The 16,968-nt window shown below is 41.0% G+C and overlaps 1 protein-coding gene across 1 annotated transcript in view; it reads right to left on the reverse strand.

Moving 5' to 3' along the window:
- Window positions 1-6,855: 6,855 nt before the first annotated feature.
- Window positions 6,856-16,968, reverse strand: part of ppp1r37 (protein phosphatase 1, regulatory subunit 37) — a 58,347-nt gene continuing 48,234 nt past the window's right edge. Inside the window, exons 9-13 of the mRNA XM_033630873.2 lie at window positions 14,962-15,103; window positions 14,703-14,869; window positions 12,107-13,871; window positions 11,916-12,001; window positions 6,856-8,955 (exon numbers count right to left, since the gene is read on the reverse strand). Of these exons, the coding sequence (XP_033486764.2) occupies window positions 11,925-12,001; window positions 12,107-13,871; window positions 14,703-14,869; window positions 14,962-15,103 (2,151 nt within the window). The 3' untranslated portion in view covers window positions 6,856-8,955; window positions 11,916-11,924. The remainder of the gene's footprint in view (window positions 8,956-11,915; window positions 12,002-12,106; window positions 13,872-14,702; window positions 14,870-14,961; window positions 15,104-16,968) is intronic.

Raw genomic sequence — 16,968 nt, forward strand, 5'->3', positions numbered from 1 at the left:
CATGTCGATGTTAACGCACGGCTTCTTTCGTCATTGTCTGACACTGCAAGTCACCGCCCAACTGCCAGATTTCGATGACTTTAGATTGACACCGGGTTGTAGGAACGCCATCTCTCTGAAAGGGCCAAAGTCTCTCTTCACAGGCTGGATTTTCTAAAGCCTTAAAACAGAGCCAAGAGGAGGTGCAGAAGTTTTGTTTTCTCTCAGAAAACTGAAATTACAATACACTAACATTTTATAATGGGATTTTTTTGCCCTGTGACACCACAATTAAACTGCCTACCCCATCTTTAAGTAAGGGTTAATGCCCGACGAGGTGTCCATTATGGACTAAACGTTACGTGATATTATTCAGAAGATGATTATTTCAGAAAGCCAGTGCTCTTCTTACCGCTTGTGTGTTACAGACTCTGGTGGTCAGAGGATGTGCAAAAAAACCCTTGAGATATTACTTTCATGATTCATTGGTGTTCATTTATAGGCCCAAGAAAATTTGTTTCAAATAATCAACATCCAAATAGTAGGCTAGTCAAAATCGTTTTTAATTGCAACAAATAATTCATAAGCACAGGCCTATAGTAGGCCTAGTCGAGATTAAATCATATAAACACATTAACAAATTGTTTCCTATTGAAAATGAAATGCTACATTACCATTAATAGTGAAATTTGAAAGTGATATGGGTATGTCCATCATAGTGGCATTTGAAGGACGGAGATTGACAGATTGAGCACTGCTTGTTGGGAGACATTTGGAGACAACAAGATGTTGCTCCAGTCTCGTCTCTCCTGCGCTGACGGAGCCCAGTAAGCCTGCAGGCTGCTCTCACACCGATGTCCCGTGACGGTCATGATTTGACGAGTTTCCAGGCCGGCGTCAGAGAGCCGACCTACAGCTGTGGTACAGAGGCTGTGATTGGTGTAGACCCGCGACTCCTTGTGCAATTTCTCCCTTTTCTTTTCATTCCCTATCCTCTCTTCTTCTGCATCCCAGTCATCAAAATGATCAAATTCACCAAATAAATTAAATGAAACGATAAAATCACTCATGATGCCCATTGTAATCCATTGCCTCTGCTCCGAGTCTCCGTTGCTATGGTTACAAACTAGCCGTTGAGCCAGCGCAATAATTTAGAATCTGTCATCAGGCAATTTGACCCGAACGTCTTTTAGCTGTCCTATAACACCTTTTAACGGACACCCTGCAGCCAATCAGAATTCAGTATTCACCCAGACCATGGTTTAAGTTGTTATGTCAAACATGTTAGCTAACACTTAGTCTCCATATACAGACTCTACATTCAGTGAATGTAGAGTCTGTAGGCAAACCCCGGAGATCTTGCCTCCGGAAGAAGAGCGGACGAGCCCTGGTTTCCGGTTGTAGGCTGTAGTCCGCGTGATATTGACCGATCATGTTTGAGCCGGCTGCAGTTTTTTGCTAGGTTAAACTGTCCGTGCAGTGAACTAACGAGGCTATCTGCTGTCGCTGTCTGCTGGAAGTCAGACGCCGAATACAGCTGATGGGTTCTGAGAACGGCTAAAACTTGACTATTTTACACTTCCAACAGACATGGAAAAACTTTGTGTTTTACGATCATATATTTAGCCAACTATTACTGATCATCATTTCATCAGTATCTTAATGTAGCTGCTCAAAGTACAACTACTTTATGTGGCCTCCTTTAAACCTTAAATTATCGTTCATTTTATAAGATAGGCTAATATTTTTTTGTATAAAAAACCTTAGTCTGCACAGTAACTGTAGCTATCAAGTAAATGTAATAAAGTTAAAAAAGTACAGTTTGAATTATGGTGTAAAATGTGTAAAGTGGCATCAAATAAAAATACCCAAGTAAGATTGCATATAAGCACAGAATGTACAGTACAGAGTTCCACCACTGATAAATATTAACTACTAACTTCGTCTGCCAATGAAGGTGAAGATGATGGGGCTGAAAGCTCAAAAAAACAAAGTGAACCATGTGATAAGACTTTTTTGTCCAACTGCTGTTCACAAAGTCAAGAATGGACCTTGAATGCAACACATTTATGGTAATTTAGCTTAAAAAAGATGATTGTTGCAGATTCATTTTCTATTTATTAATCATTTCTAGCATCAGTCACCTGCAGTTTCTGATTCTTACTTGCTGTTTGTGCAACAGCCTTCTCATAGATGTTAATATTTTATACCAAGTGCTCTTTTATGCTTTAAGTCATTTAAATATCTTCATTTCTATTTTACATATTGTTTTATATAATTTTTGTATAATTCCTTTCTTACTGTTGTGTTTCTGGCGAGCAGTTGCTGGGTTGGTCTTGTTACAAGAATTTCATAATTTGTCTGGATTTATCTCGTGTGCAGATGAACAAAAAAAAAAATCCTTTGAGCCAAACCAGAGTAACGAGCCGTCTGCAACCGGTTAATGTTTATGAAGCAACATACCTGATCCTGTTTAAGTTTGATTTCCTGCTGGGAGCACGCATAAATCGGTAACAAATAAAGTACAGCTTCTTCTTACATTAGACTGAGGGCAACAGAAAATGTTTTGACTTCAAACTAGGGATGTCACTTTTGGTTAATTTAGCACTTGATAGCTTGCAAAATGAGGTGAAATACAAGAGACCTGTCCTTCTGGTCCGGGGCTCCAATGATTCAGTGGGCTTTAGCACCACATTTCAAAGCACTATCAATTTACAGGTAGTGACATTTTAATGTTTGTGATGTAAATGTTTTGCTTTTATTTTAATTTCTGTTGTCTTTGCTGACCGACAGCTGGCTAGCCGTTAACATGTGGAAATATGGTGCCCACGGCCCACCTTTCGGTTTTCACTGATTAGCTAACGTTAGCCTTGGACGCTCTGCACTGTGCACCACTCAGTCGGATGGTTTTGCAGCTCAAAATCTGAGACATATATAGCTGCAGACACATTCCGTATGCAGCATAGACGACGTGCACCTACAAACTGTGCTCACCACTAGTGCAAGACAAACTTATCTGAACCCTGCTACGCTACGTTATGATGAACAAATCTGGCCAAATGTATCCATAATTTACTTTATGACCCATTATCCACAAAGATGTGATTCACCTTATAAGAAACAAGATGTAGCCCTTCCTAATGTCCTTACCCTGACCTTTACTGCCTCTCTTTTAACCTAATACTTCACAGTTAGCTAAACACTAACTTAACATTTTCCCCAGGGCTTCCACCTCTGGACCGAGCAGTAAAGGGACAGAGGAGCGATGGGGGCTGATTGTGGACTGATGTGTAGGTTATGATGGACAGGTCACGTAGCTGCTTCAGCTGTTTGGGCTACTCCCTGAGGCGACATGAAAGGGAGACTGTTGGGTCAGGACTACGTTACTACTTTGCTATTGCTCAACATTCTTGTCAATGACTAATATTAGCTTTTGTTTTAAACTGTTAACACACTACTAAATATTTCAGGAGGAAAAAATCTAACTATAAAGAGAGAGGTGGAGGAAATCTGAGTACAAAACAAAGGTCACTTTTAAGTTACATTTTTTGTGTTGGTGGCACTAACATGGCTGTATGGCCAGACCTGTCACCAAAACACAACAACAGACAAACTCAGATTACAAAACACGAAGAGGGATTGCGTTCTCTGCTCAGGACGCCATCACTCCACTATATCTTTACATAGAAAATAGTTATTTGCTGCTGTATTAATGCTCTGAATATTGCATACAGCACCTTTAATAAACGTATCTGATAATGTTCTGACAGCGCCTTTCATTTATTTTCCTACATCATCTGCTTGTAGCAACTAAGGCATGACTCAGAATTTGTAATGGTTACGTTGAAGCACTCACAGCCCTTTGTTAAGGTTAGGAAAAGATCACGGTTAATACTGAAAAAATTTACTTGAAGCTGACTTGAAAAGAGTGAGACAACTTGTCTTCCTACAGTAGACATTGCCAGTAAACATAATCCAGGAATCAGTTACATTTCCCATTAAAAAGTAATTAGCAAAACAAATTAGTAACATATAAATATAGTTTCTATGAGATGCCTGAGGAGGGTTGCCTGAGGAGACTGCTTCATTTTGAGGGGTCATAACAGAAAGGCTACTCATACAGCATGTTAGACATTTGGCTCACTCGAACAGTCTGTTAATGTTGAATTAAATTGTAATTATATTAAAATCACATTTAAATAGCTTCTGACTGTCACAGTCTCCACTCTGTGCACTACTGGAACATTACTGGGCGGGAGTGGATTAGTACAGACTGGAATTCTTCACATACAGAGCAGAGTTCCCACCCTGTACTCGACCCCCCGCCACAGCTTCACACCCTCACTGCAGGAGACGTGAACTGACCTCTCTTGGGGTGAGTTTTTTTTTTTTAAAGGAATGTAACAGAAAAAATATCATGATTCTTAGGATACCAGTCTGGTCTGTAGCGGCACTGGTCTAGAGTAATGGTGGCACTTTTTGTAAAGAGAGAGTGTTTTTGAATATTTTACATGTAATTTTTCAGCTATGCCAGTGATGTGGCTCCATGGTGATGTCTGTTGGTCCCTCACTTTGGTCCAGACTCAAATATCTCAACAACAATCAGCGTGAATGCCACGATAATAACATTCCCATCAGTCTCTGTTGTATTTTGTTAAGAGCTAATTATTAAGTTTTGTCAGACATTTTACTGTCATTGCACTCGTTACACACAAGCACCATCCTTTCCTCTCAGCTGAATTTCGGGGGGACTGCACCATGAGGGTAAAGTTGTACTGAGACGTGTGAAGCAAAGTTAATTTTCTATTGAACACGACGTGACAGGGTGGGGTCAGAAGTTGAACATTTGAAAGTTTCCTGCCAGCTATGCAGTGTTTTGTCAAGTAAAAAAGTAATGCAGTGATAGATCAGGAAGTCTTTACCTGCTGTGCTGTGGAGGAGAATAACATTGTTGTATTACTGTCCTTTCTGTTGTCCCTCTTCTCTAAGGTCCTGGCCTCCAAGATTACCAAAACAAATACAAAGTGCTTTGCACAATGTCCCTAAAGTAATGAAATAAAGTGCAAGTTGTTTATTTGCACAATGTTGGTTCATTAACAAGCTAGTTGCTGCCAAATTCTTTGGAAATGTGAACAAAGGTTCATCTCTTACTATGAAAATGCTCCATGAGCTGCCCACACTGATGCTCATGGTTTTATACGATGGCCGTGGTTATCTTGTCAGATCACATTTGATTGGACACATTTATCTATCCACACAGACTTCAAGATGAGTCGACACAAGTATTTCTTCATGTTACAGGAAGAGGAAAGGGGGATTTAGATATTAAAGGACTCATAAATGTTTTTTTGACACATATACTTATAACAAAACATCCTTGAACAATTAACACAGACAAGATTCGAACTCGCATTTTTCATTTCCTGACTTCTTTGATCATTGCTGTGCCCAGTCCTGTGTTAATGTCATATTAGTTATCATAATTGTCTGACTTGTGAATAGTATCGACATTAACACCAAAGCCATAATTTTCCACTGCGATATTTGGGATTGAAAAAATTGAATGTAGTGAGTATTGAAATCCTCATACAAACTACTCTGTAATCATGCAAATATGTTAATGATGTGAAAGCCTGCAAGTTACCATGGGAATTGTTCCCATCTCTTTATTCCATCCCATAAGATGTGAACTTCGCTTAAGTAATGCCTCAGCAAGCCGATACTGTGGAGCAGGGTTACTGAACTGGCTTTGCTCGGGGGACGCTTTTGCAGAATGATAGGAGGCCAGAGATCACTTTATACACAAACAATAATTAATATATAAATAACTAGTCTGGACTTCTGTCAAAGGGTCCAGCAGATCTCCTCTAACACTTAAAAAAAAAAAACAAAAAAAGCAATAACCACAAGCTTAAAGTTTTTCTGCACTCTGGTACTTTATCTACATTTAAAGGGGAAAAAAAGTCTGAGTGTGAATAAATTTATTTTCATTGTGAATTAGAAATTGGTCAGACGCCCACCCAGTACCCTATCGTGGGCCACATTGGCCTGCGGGCTGTAAGTTAAGTTTCACTGCTGCTGACTTTTGATCCTAGTTTTATTTGTGCTGTATAATGTTTAAAAGGCCTGAAACACCTAAAATTGTCACAGGACTGCCTGAAAATTTTAATTTTGAATTGCAGGAACATGTTTTTTCTGCCTTTCTACCCACAGGTTGCAGTGTGACGGGCTGTTTGTTAGTGCCAAACACACTGATCTGATCCCAGCAGATGTAAATGTTTATTTTTTTGTACTGATCAACAAAAAGTTGAAAAATAACTCTAAAACAAAAAAGAAACAAATGAGGATTACCACCTTGTGGTTGTGTGCCTCCATGAATCAGTCATGTTGCAGTTTACATCCATGTCTGTCCAGACTCATGCAGCCATGACAGCTGACACTGCTTTAAATATGGATGTTGCTGCAAAGAAGCTTCATCATCTACAACTTCCCAAACATCTTCAACCAGGCAGCACAGAAGATCCATACAATAACCACAGTGTCAAGGTGGACACCCAGGATAATGTGACCAATTAATTATCTGACTACATCTCCCCTTCTATGCTGAGTTACAGCCAGAAAATGTGATGAGAATGGGACATACATACGTACTTATACTAACGTACAACCCCAAGACATAATGTCTCTCGCTACAGCTACAGCAGGCATGGAGGCATAAATACACTTTTAAAGGGAGTGTACCTTTTAATATTGTCCTAATTACCTAGAGGCTTTAAAGATGACATATTTGAACAAGTCACCAGCTTTATCCAAAAATCCCCCCCTGACCTGATCTGAACAGTTTCCCACCTGCAGACAATGAAGCATTCAGTCGTATCATTTAGTCATTACATGCATTTATTTGAGAGGAACAAATTTCGCCATACATATCTTTGTGATTACCAGCACATTTCAATTAAGTTAACAAATTATTATTAAAAATTTCTAAAAATTAAAGCATAACAAACAGTGGGGGCAAACTATCTGTTGGGTGGAGAGAGGAGCAGGAGGATTGAATGCTGCTCCTTTAAAGAGGAAAAGAAAAAAAACAAACAACACATCCGCCTGTGTCTGCCTCAGGAAATAATCCAAGCAGCTCTCTTCACCAACACGTTGACATTTAATGGAAAATTGCTCGCTAAAATCCTCGCTCTGGAAAATTCAGGATAGGAGTTGGGATGTGAACGGGAACATCGGCGCCTGCGGCGTGTTGTACATGATGCTGCTCAGACCTTTGCTTCCATCTCTTCTGAGGGAGAACACAACCACCAGCGCCCCCGTGTGGCTGCAGCTTCACCCAGCAGAGTAGTGTTAAAACAACAAGGACTCAGATGACAACTATGATTGCTGCTTCCTTGTGTTCATTACTGCACCCCGACTGCTTCTGTAGTCAACCATTCAATCATATTTACCTTTCCTTCCAACACAGATTACTCTTCCCCCACTCCCTCAAAACAAAACTAAATATTTGCTCTAGTCTGAATCTGAAATATACATCAAACATTGGGGTGAATCTTTAAAAGCAACCCCCACAATGGAAAAGAAAAGATAAAATGAGGATGGGGGGAAAGAGGTGGGGAAATAAATCAGAAAAGGCTCATATAGCTATAAAATAAATAGAAAATAAGTGATTTCTCAAAGCAGCCCAAACAAAAAACGAAGACTGAATCAGAAGTGGTGAGTGTTGAAGGCAACATGAATGGTGAGCTGGAGCGGTGAGATGGCACAGAGTACCAGTGGAAGACCGAGGGAGAGGGAGGAAGGAGGAAGGAGAGGGGAGATGACGACAGAGCTGCTTTTCTTTAGAGAGTCTAACGAAACAATGACTGGTCGAACAAAGCAATAATAGTGTCTGAAAGTTGCAGGAAAATAAAGATGATTTTACTGTTAATAACTCAACCAAAAGCAGACGTCTTGCTTTTCAACATTCGCAAAAGTTCTGGGTTTTTCAGCTGGGAGAAAAATTAACAACTTTATCACTTTCAAAAAGCTTTGTTTTTTTGTTGTAGTGGAGGCAGGCGGGAGACAGTTGCAGCTCCTCCTCATCAGATCTGAGGATGCTGACTGGAGGGGGACACTGATTCCTGAGGGGCCAAAGTGAGCAGAGGATGAGGAAACAGACGAAGAGGGAGGTCACTTTGGCAGAGGTCCCTTAAGAGTTTTTTCCCCCCCTGGAGGAGGAAAAACGATCGGGAGTGGAGACACAGACAAAAAACGTAGACATTTAAACAGACACGTTAACATCTTTAGCTTCCTCGGATATAAAAGCCTCTGACAGTGAACTATTTGCACCTCTAGAACAAGTGTTTAAAGCCAGCAGGTCCGCTCAGCAGGGTCCATCACCGTTACTTTGTCTTGTGACTGTGCCATCAATCCCACTCGTCTCAGTATCAGAGTTACATCTTTGTGTGTGTATGTTGTGAAAGAAAAACCCCGTTAAATTTCTAGTTGTTTCCCGAACTACAGTGGAAATCTACGCAGGAGAGCAACAAGAGGGCTGTGAGGTCCATGTTCTGTCTTTGGTTAGTGTTTATCCCCCAGCTCTCTTCGTCCTCACTCACAGGCAGCTGCTTGTGGGTAAAGATTGCAGATTGACAAAATGTAGTGATAACCAGGTGATTTTATTTCTCTCCCCACCTCTTCCTCATGTGCATATATGTATGTGTGTTTCAGTGGTTGATGTAGTGTGGATGTTGAGGGTTCCTTATTTGTCACGGTGAAGCTCTGGAAACAGATTCAGTCCTTTTGTTTCTTCCCATGAGTTTCTTGTATTTTCACGTACAGAGCTTCAACTGTAACACCAGGGCTTCTGTCCTTTATGGAAAGGTCGTGTTGGTGGTAAAGTCAAAAAAACGACAAAAACATTGTAGGGCAACCAGTCATGTTGTAGAGCCGTACAAACTGTCTGGGTGCTGTTTGTTCCTGTCCTCACTGTCCCTGTGGAAGCAGAAGAAACCAGATGAATTAGTCCTGAATGTGTCAGTAAATATTTGTACAACCAAACTCAATAACGGCACACCTAATTATTTGGGATGAGCAACACGGCCTATAAATAATATTACAATATTTATAGGCTGTATCGTGATGCACAAAATATGTATCTCAATATTTTAAATCTCTTCTTGACTACTGTAGACTACTAAAATACTAAACTACTGGTTAAATAACGGGGATCTAAACGACATTTTACTCCTAAGTGAATCTTTTTATATTTTTTCCCTTCAGACTCTCAGTCCTCGAGGTCTAAACCAGGAGTATGATATCAAACATTTTTTCAAATATTTTTTAATTTTAATTAATTTTTTTAAGACTTAAAATAATTTTGTATTATATATAAAAAATCCTAAGAGGTGTCAGTTTTTTATAAATTATCTTAAATATGATAATGAAGGTGAGCAATTAATGCTTCAAGTTGGTTGTGATGGCATAGTGTTTTTAAAAGTATTAAAGAATATTTAAGAATCTTTATTTAAAAATATTGTATTTCTATTTTTAAGAAGTTTTTTCTATGTTGGCCACGTGCTCTTACACTCTTTTGAATTAATATTTCTATGCATTTCTATATTATCTTTTTCCATGTATTTTTGCTAAATTGGTTAATTGGAGATGCTCAAAAGAACACAAGTGTTTTTAATGTTTGGCCACACCTGTCATCACTTTGACAGCTCACTGGTGAGCAAAAAGATACGTATAAATATGGGTGTGTGCATCGTATGAGCACTGTTTGACCTGATGAAGATCCAGAAGGGATCGAAACGTTGTCCTAATAAACCACAGTTGTGACTTGGAGCAGTGTGCAGGCTTTTTTCCTTTTCTTTGATGCTTGTTGACAGCCTTGCACCTACCGGTGATGTCCGTATATCTCCTCTTCCTCTAAATAACGTACTGTAACAATAGAGTTAAGTGAAGTACACACACTGTTACCCAGGAGAGAGGAGTCTGGATGTGTGGGGCAGGGCATGTAATGTATCATGCTTGTGAGTCCTTTTTAGTGTATCTGACAGGGAGATACTCAAGAGAACTAAAACATCAAAGAGACTCTCATCATGGTAGCTTAAAAAAATGGCATGACAATTTACACCAGATGTCCGTGTATAGTCATTTTATACATCCCATGTGAAACAAGCTGTGACACATTGAGTATTATCGATATATCTCTCACCCCAACCTATTATCCAAGATAGATACAAATCTTTTTTAAAGTAAAACCCTCTTCCTCAAACTGTGCACACAGTGGTGTCTGAAGCCATTACAGCACTTTTTCACAGCACATCGTTGTCATTAAAATGCTTCTTTGGCTGCACAAACACATGCAAACCTAAAATTCCTTCTGCAGTACTTGCAGCCTTTACAAGTTGTCAACACTGGCTGCAAACAGTCTGACATCAGTGTCTGTAATAGATGATTTCAGCCACAGTGCTGCTGTGCAATTACGAGCATTTCCAAACTCTTCCTGGTCGATATAAAATCACTGTATAAACAGGAAGGCAATCCAGACTTTAAAAATTAAAAAGCCTTTATTGTAGTTGCTACATTGTTAAAAAATAAACCATATTTTGACCAGTACAGGTCTTCCTCAGGGCTTTAAACAAACAGACGACACAACTTTGGCCTGATCTATATAGTAGCAACAGCTGATGGGTTGCAATCACATGACCCGGATAATAACATGACATGTGAAACAAATTTAATATAGTATTACCCAAAATAACATAAGATGAGATTACATAGTTGGATCCTCTTTTTGTGATGTTGCCGTGTTTCCAGATTCCAGCAATTAAATTGGTGAGCACAATGTTATAACAAATAGAACAGATGGCCAGAGATACAAAAGTACTTTCCCTTTAATTTCCCATAAAACTGTGTTTCTATTTCCTTAATGAAATGTATTTCCTGGTAAGGATGTCAGGATCAAACACAGTGAGGGATCAATGTGATCTTAACACTAACGGGATATTATTAAAGGAAAGAAAGGCAGACCTACATGTTCAGCATGATGTCACTAAAGCCCTTTTCACACTTGCAGTCTATCTGTGAAATGTTCAGAAACATTTCCTGTATGGGGTCATGTCGCAATGGAAGTAAAGATCGATATTCAGAGAAATATAATAGACTCAGTAACACTTCAGGGAAAATGCCAGCACAGCTGTGGTATGAATGAAAGCTGTAACATTGCAGGGACAACCATGTAAAGGGTTACATCCATTTGACTAAGATGCTTTCATATGGGGCCAGCGAACCAATCACAAGACTCCGCTGATGACGTATTTGAATCCGCAACTTGTTTACAGTGTGCATCAACACTTTCTCAGGTGATTTAATAACTGACAAGCAATAAAAGTTTTTTTTTTTAAACAAGCTCCTTTATGTATAGAACATTTCACTGGAATTGTGTCGCTGGGCATCAGCTTGGGTCCATGTTTACTTCCTGTCAGCTGATGCTATTCAGTGCAGAACATTTCCAACATGATATACAAAGGGACCCATTTACAGTCTTTATGTTGTCAAGTTTTAAACGGTCTATGATAAAATAGAAGAGATGAGTTCCGCCGCAAACACGTGCATCCAGCCTGGCTCCATCTTCTTCGTTTTCTGTTGAGTTTTATGACGGTTGGCGTCCAAGTGTTGCATTATCACCATCTAATGGACTACACCTTGCCTTATCTATTCTGGCATTGCCATGGCATTTGTGAAAAGATGTACCCTAACTGAAATGTTATCCCAGTAATTTACCGGGAACTATGTGTGAAAACGGCTTAATAGAGATATGGTGCTTTAGATAAAGGTAGCTTCTGTATGACGGAGTCTGTGTTTCATGGAAAATGATGATAAATCTACTGTAGGTCTACTTGTGATTTATTTTGATCTATTGTACGTAAGTATAGATAAAGGTTTACCTCACAACCTCATGGTGCGTCTCTCCCCGTCTCCAAACTGGCTTCTAGCAGCAGGTCCTCCAGCTCTTGTCCACAGCTGACACTCACTACACAGGTGACACATAACACACATCACCAAACAGAACTGTCACACGCAAAAGCAACTTTATCTATCTAAAAAACAGCAGAGATCAGAGATTACGGTGACTCACCGTGCTCCATCACACAGCTGCCAGGCTTGGGGCTTTCAGTGTCGAGAAGATGGAGCGAGAACTCAGGCTTCAGGCCGTTGGGCAGAGCTGAACTAACTACTTCCTCCGGCGCCTTGGCAAAACACTCGCTCTCGTCTGCAGAGCTTTCATCGGGTGAATCCTCGTCTTTGACCGGGGAGACGGACTCAGTTGTGGCAGGTTCAGGACTTTCTGAGGCTTCTCCTGCTTGAGGATTTGTCTCCTGAGCTCCACCTTGAGTGACAGATTCCTGTTCATCAGTCTGAACAGAGAGAACGGGCTGTACTGCCTGTTCATCAGCCTCCATTGGCTGCTTTGGACACGGCTCCTCTTGGCTTGGCTGGATGTCCTCTTTCTCTGTTAAACTGGGCTCTTCATTTTCTGACAAGTTGGCTGGTGCTTCCTGCGTCTCCTGCAGTGGAGGAGGCTCCTCTTCTGCCTCCTCTATTTGGTTCAGTGATCGGCTCTCCTCTGACGCAGCTGCTAGCTCATCCTGTAGCTGTTCAAGAGCAGATGTTAACGGCTGCTGCTGTGTTTGTGCCGCAGATATATTGGTCTGGGTTTGACTCAGTTCATCTAACAGTTCACACTCTCCTTCTGTGCTCACCTGTCTCTCACCTTCTACACTCTCTTCCTCCTCTCCTTCCTTCTGTCCTTCTACACAAGTAGGCTCAGGTTGGGGGCTTTTAGTGTTCTCTGTTACCTCCTCAGGGAGCTGAAATGCTGAAGCCTGCACTGGTTTGAAAGAATTTGAAGGCAAGGCTGGTGTTTGTTGACTCAGATCTGTCACTTCTGGATCTAAAGTGCTTGCTGTCACATCCTCTGTGGGTTGACTTGTTGACTGTGTTTCTAGTGTAGTATTTAGTGCGGACTCCAGGTGTGCGACAGGACTCTGCTCTGCCAGTTTATAGTCTTCTGATGGAGCAGGCGAGCCCTTCTTCACGTCCTCCTGTGTCAGATGTGTTTGTGTAGGTGTTTGAGATGAGGGCGGCAGCTGTGTCTGCTGTGCTGTGGGTGTATTCACGTCTGCAGGCTTCTTTGAGGCCTCTTTAGCCTGTTTGGGAGCTGCGGGTGCTTTCATCTTGAATTGTAGCTGCTGCTGCTGCTGCTGCTGCTGCTCAGGGGGGCTCTCCACTCGAGTTACCATGAAGATCTTGTGACCCCTCCCTGGACTAGAGACAGATATACAGCGACCAGGAGAAGGAGGCGTGCCAGGGGGAGCTGTGGATTCTGTGACTGTGATGCCGGAAATGACACTCTGCCCGCCAGCAGGTGAGGCGGACGGGGGTGAGGACATATGTGAGGCACTGAGGAGGGGCTGTGTAACCCCTGTCTGGGTTTGAGGTGCAGTCTGCTTTACGAGAGTGGAGGAGTTTGAATTGGAAGTGGAGTTTGTCACCACTTCCTGTTCCTCCTCATCCTCAGTGTCTGAGTCCGACTCTGGGATCATTTGAGGAGCGCTCGTCTCAGTGCTCTCTCCCGACTGGCTACTTGCCTCTCCTTCTTTTGCTGCTGTTTCACCTCCAGCCTCTCCCTCTTTTCCCTCTTTGTGCCCACTCTCCTCCGCTGCTGCTGTTTCCTCCTCTTCTTCTCTGGTCCCATCCTCTGTGGCGATTTCAGCCATGGATGCTGACTGCTTCATCTTCTGGTCCGTTTCCTCTTTCTCCTTGGCCAGGATGAAGTTCCTCTTGCAGCCATTCTGGATCTCAGCCAGCAGGGCGCGCTGGGTCTCAATGAAGCTCTTCACCTGAGAGACACAAAGTTATGTCACAAACATGCAACGTAAACCACAAGAACATCAGATCAAACACAACTGAATCAAAACAATTCCTATAATCTCTTTTAAGACAGTACCTTCAGGCGAACATAATCTTTATTTCAAAACACAATTTTCTTTAAAAAGCTACAGCTTGGGGCAACCTGGTGGCCTACAGGTTAAGGAGACCTTTGTCTCACCATCTCTCTCCCCCCTCATTAAGGCTAAGGCTAAAGCTAGGATTATTCTGTACTGTAGTTGTTGTCAACAAATGCAATAAAAAGAAAAACAAAAGTTGCTTTAGTCCGCCATTTTAGGAAATGTTAATCAAACTGGAAACTGGAGTAAAGTTTCTTTGAACCAGTCACAGTCGTTTTGGGCAGCACTAAGCCCAGGATGCATTGGCGATGGTGCCCTTGCAAAATAGTGTTGGGGGGAACTTGTTTTGGTGGAACATTTGTACGTGGGGAAGCTACGCAAAGGAAACGCCACAAAAAACTTAAACAGTCTTATGTTGACTGTGTGAATCGACTTTTACTGATTAAAAACAAGACAAACATAATTTGATAATCAATGCCCTAGAGGTGAAGCTTGACTGTCCTTAAGTTGTTGAGGAGCTCATTGAACCTGTTTCTGGTTTACATTAGCCAGTCAATGGCAGGCTTATAGCCACAGTCAACATCCGATGAGTCAAACTAACTTGAACTGTAACTGTGGGATATTTCACCCAGTGCAACAGTGCGGTACACTGCATGTCCACGTTTGTTTTTGACTACATTTTCCCCTTTACCTTCTCCCTTCTATCCCCTTCCCCATGCTCACAGTTTCTTTCTTGGGCTCCCGGTCAAGGTCGAGACGCAGCAGAGAGGTGTTGACTTTTAGGGCGAGCGACAGGGCCATCAGTCCACCTGTCTTTATCTCATTCTCTCGAAGGTCCAGACGCAGCAGTCGGGGGCTCTCAGCGATGAATTCAGCCACAGCTACAGCTCCTGAAGCACCAGATGACAGAAAAAAAATGGGAGTAAATAAAGTGCAAAACAGTAAAAATCATCCACAAAAACTGACAGGCACTAGTTCCCACCTTCGCAAGACAGTTTGGTGGAAGCGAGGCCCAGTCTGAGTACAGAGCGGTTGGCAATCAGTCCGTCTTTCAGCTTGTGGACCCCTTCGTTACCCACAGAGTTATGGCCGAGGTTCAGAGTCTCCAGACTCTGGGTGCAAGGCTGAGAAAAGCGGAGAGAAACAGATATTGATGTGTTTAGGGTGCATATAAAACCTGTATTATGACATCAGGCAGTCATTTCAAATAGACTGTAAAATTCTTCATGTATATTTTATCTTTCTAACAGCTACAGTATGTAGTAGCTTTTATATCTAATTAATGTATTTGTGATTTTTCGTTGCATTTGATTCTTAACTGTAAAGAGTTTCGACATTATTGAGAATCACCCTGAAATAGATTGCATTTCCTTGGAGGCCACATTTAACTACTTAATGAGCTGATTAATCAATTATCCTTCCTGTTATCTACTGCTGAAGTGCAGAATGCCTTAAACCTCCCAGTGAGTGCCAGAGCTCTGCTGCTTTAAAGTTACATGTGTTATTTATGTTTTTCACTGTGTAAGAAATCTCTCTACATTTGTCAGTGCACAGGCCTTTTCTCCTTATACTGGTTCCTATTAAATGCCCAACGTCATCGTTATCATCGATCAAGTACACTGGAGTTATGTATCAGACAGTCATGGGGTGTTCTTTATCAGTATGAATGAGGGTTTCAGGCCATTTCTGTGTGTCCTGCAACATCTCACAAGCCTCAACGTCAGAGAGATTTCATGGAAGAGATAAAAAAAAAGCAGCATTTTATAATCCAACAGCACAACCATGATGTGTGTCTAAAAATAACTGTGTGAGTGTTGTGTCATAATTCTCCATACCAAACAACATGTGAGAAGTTACAGGCGTTCATTTATCTATTAATGTTTGGAAGTATTTCACTGCTGGAAAGATGGTCTTTTCATAAAACTGTCTTTGCAGAAAAAAGATGCAAGTACTTTTAAATAAATTGGTGCTACATGACCAGAGAAAACAGAGAAAAAGGGCTGTGACATTTATATTTGCTAATGAAGTAGAAAACCTCCAACTACAGAATGCACTGCGTAGCACCGGGCCAATAATGCAAGTTGGTTTCAGCTTGTCCGAGAACAGTATATATCGGGGGGCTGGTAAGAAATGATCTTGAATTAAAGTTAAAAGCTAGGCTAAAATATGTTTCTGAAGAAATTTTAGGTGAAAGACAGGCATCACAGGAACAGAATCTTGGTTCTCTGCATAGTTTTAGCATTTCATAGAGGTTGGGTCTGAGTTTTCAGACAGAGATACAAAAATGAGAATGTACAATCGGTAGCTCAAGCAACAGCCCTAGAGCCAGCAAAAATCCGCCAGATGACTTGTTTTTCACTGGCAAGTGAGAAGGGAGATAGAGAGAAGTTTACCACAGTTCATTTGAACATACTTCCCATGTTATAATACAAAGGTGGTTGAAAATCGGCAGTGTCCCTTTAAAGCTACACCTGATCTAATCGATAGTTACCACTCAATACACTCAAAATCCTGAAAATCAATGTTATAATCATTTTACTGTAAAGAAACAGAAATTAAATCAGCTTACACTGCAGCTCAAAATATCTCCTACCTCTATATAGGGACTGAGTTTCCTAATAAGGGTCTGTACTACAAATGTTTTTTTCTTGGCTACTACTTTGTGTATTAGTATCAAATTAAATGAACCACAAAGACGCATACAGCAATAAATGTGAGCAGCTGTGTATTACAGTGATATATTTTATAAACAAAAAGGCACATTTTGTTAATAAATCTTCACTTCATCACACCACTGTTTCTTTATTTACAACTAATGTCAGTCACTCTTTTCCTCCCTAAAGAATAAAGCCTGCTCACGCCTTCAAGTTATACAAAATGCTGCAGCGAGACTGTTAACGGGATCAAACAAAAGATATCACATAAACCCCATTTCAGCTTCCTGCACTGGCTTCCAGTTAAGGTATTAATATTCAGGTTTTACTCATCA

This window comes from Epinephelus lanceolatus, chromosome 4 (genome assembly GCF_041903045.1).
Source record: "Epinephelus lanceolatus isolate andai-2023 chromosome 4, ASM4190304v1, whole genome shotgun sequence".
NCBI classification, from domain to species: domain Eukaryota; kingdom Metazoa; phylum Chordata; class Actinopteri; order Perciformes; family Serranidae; genus Epinephelus; species Epinephelus lanceolatus.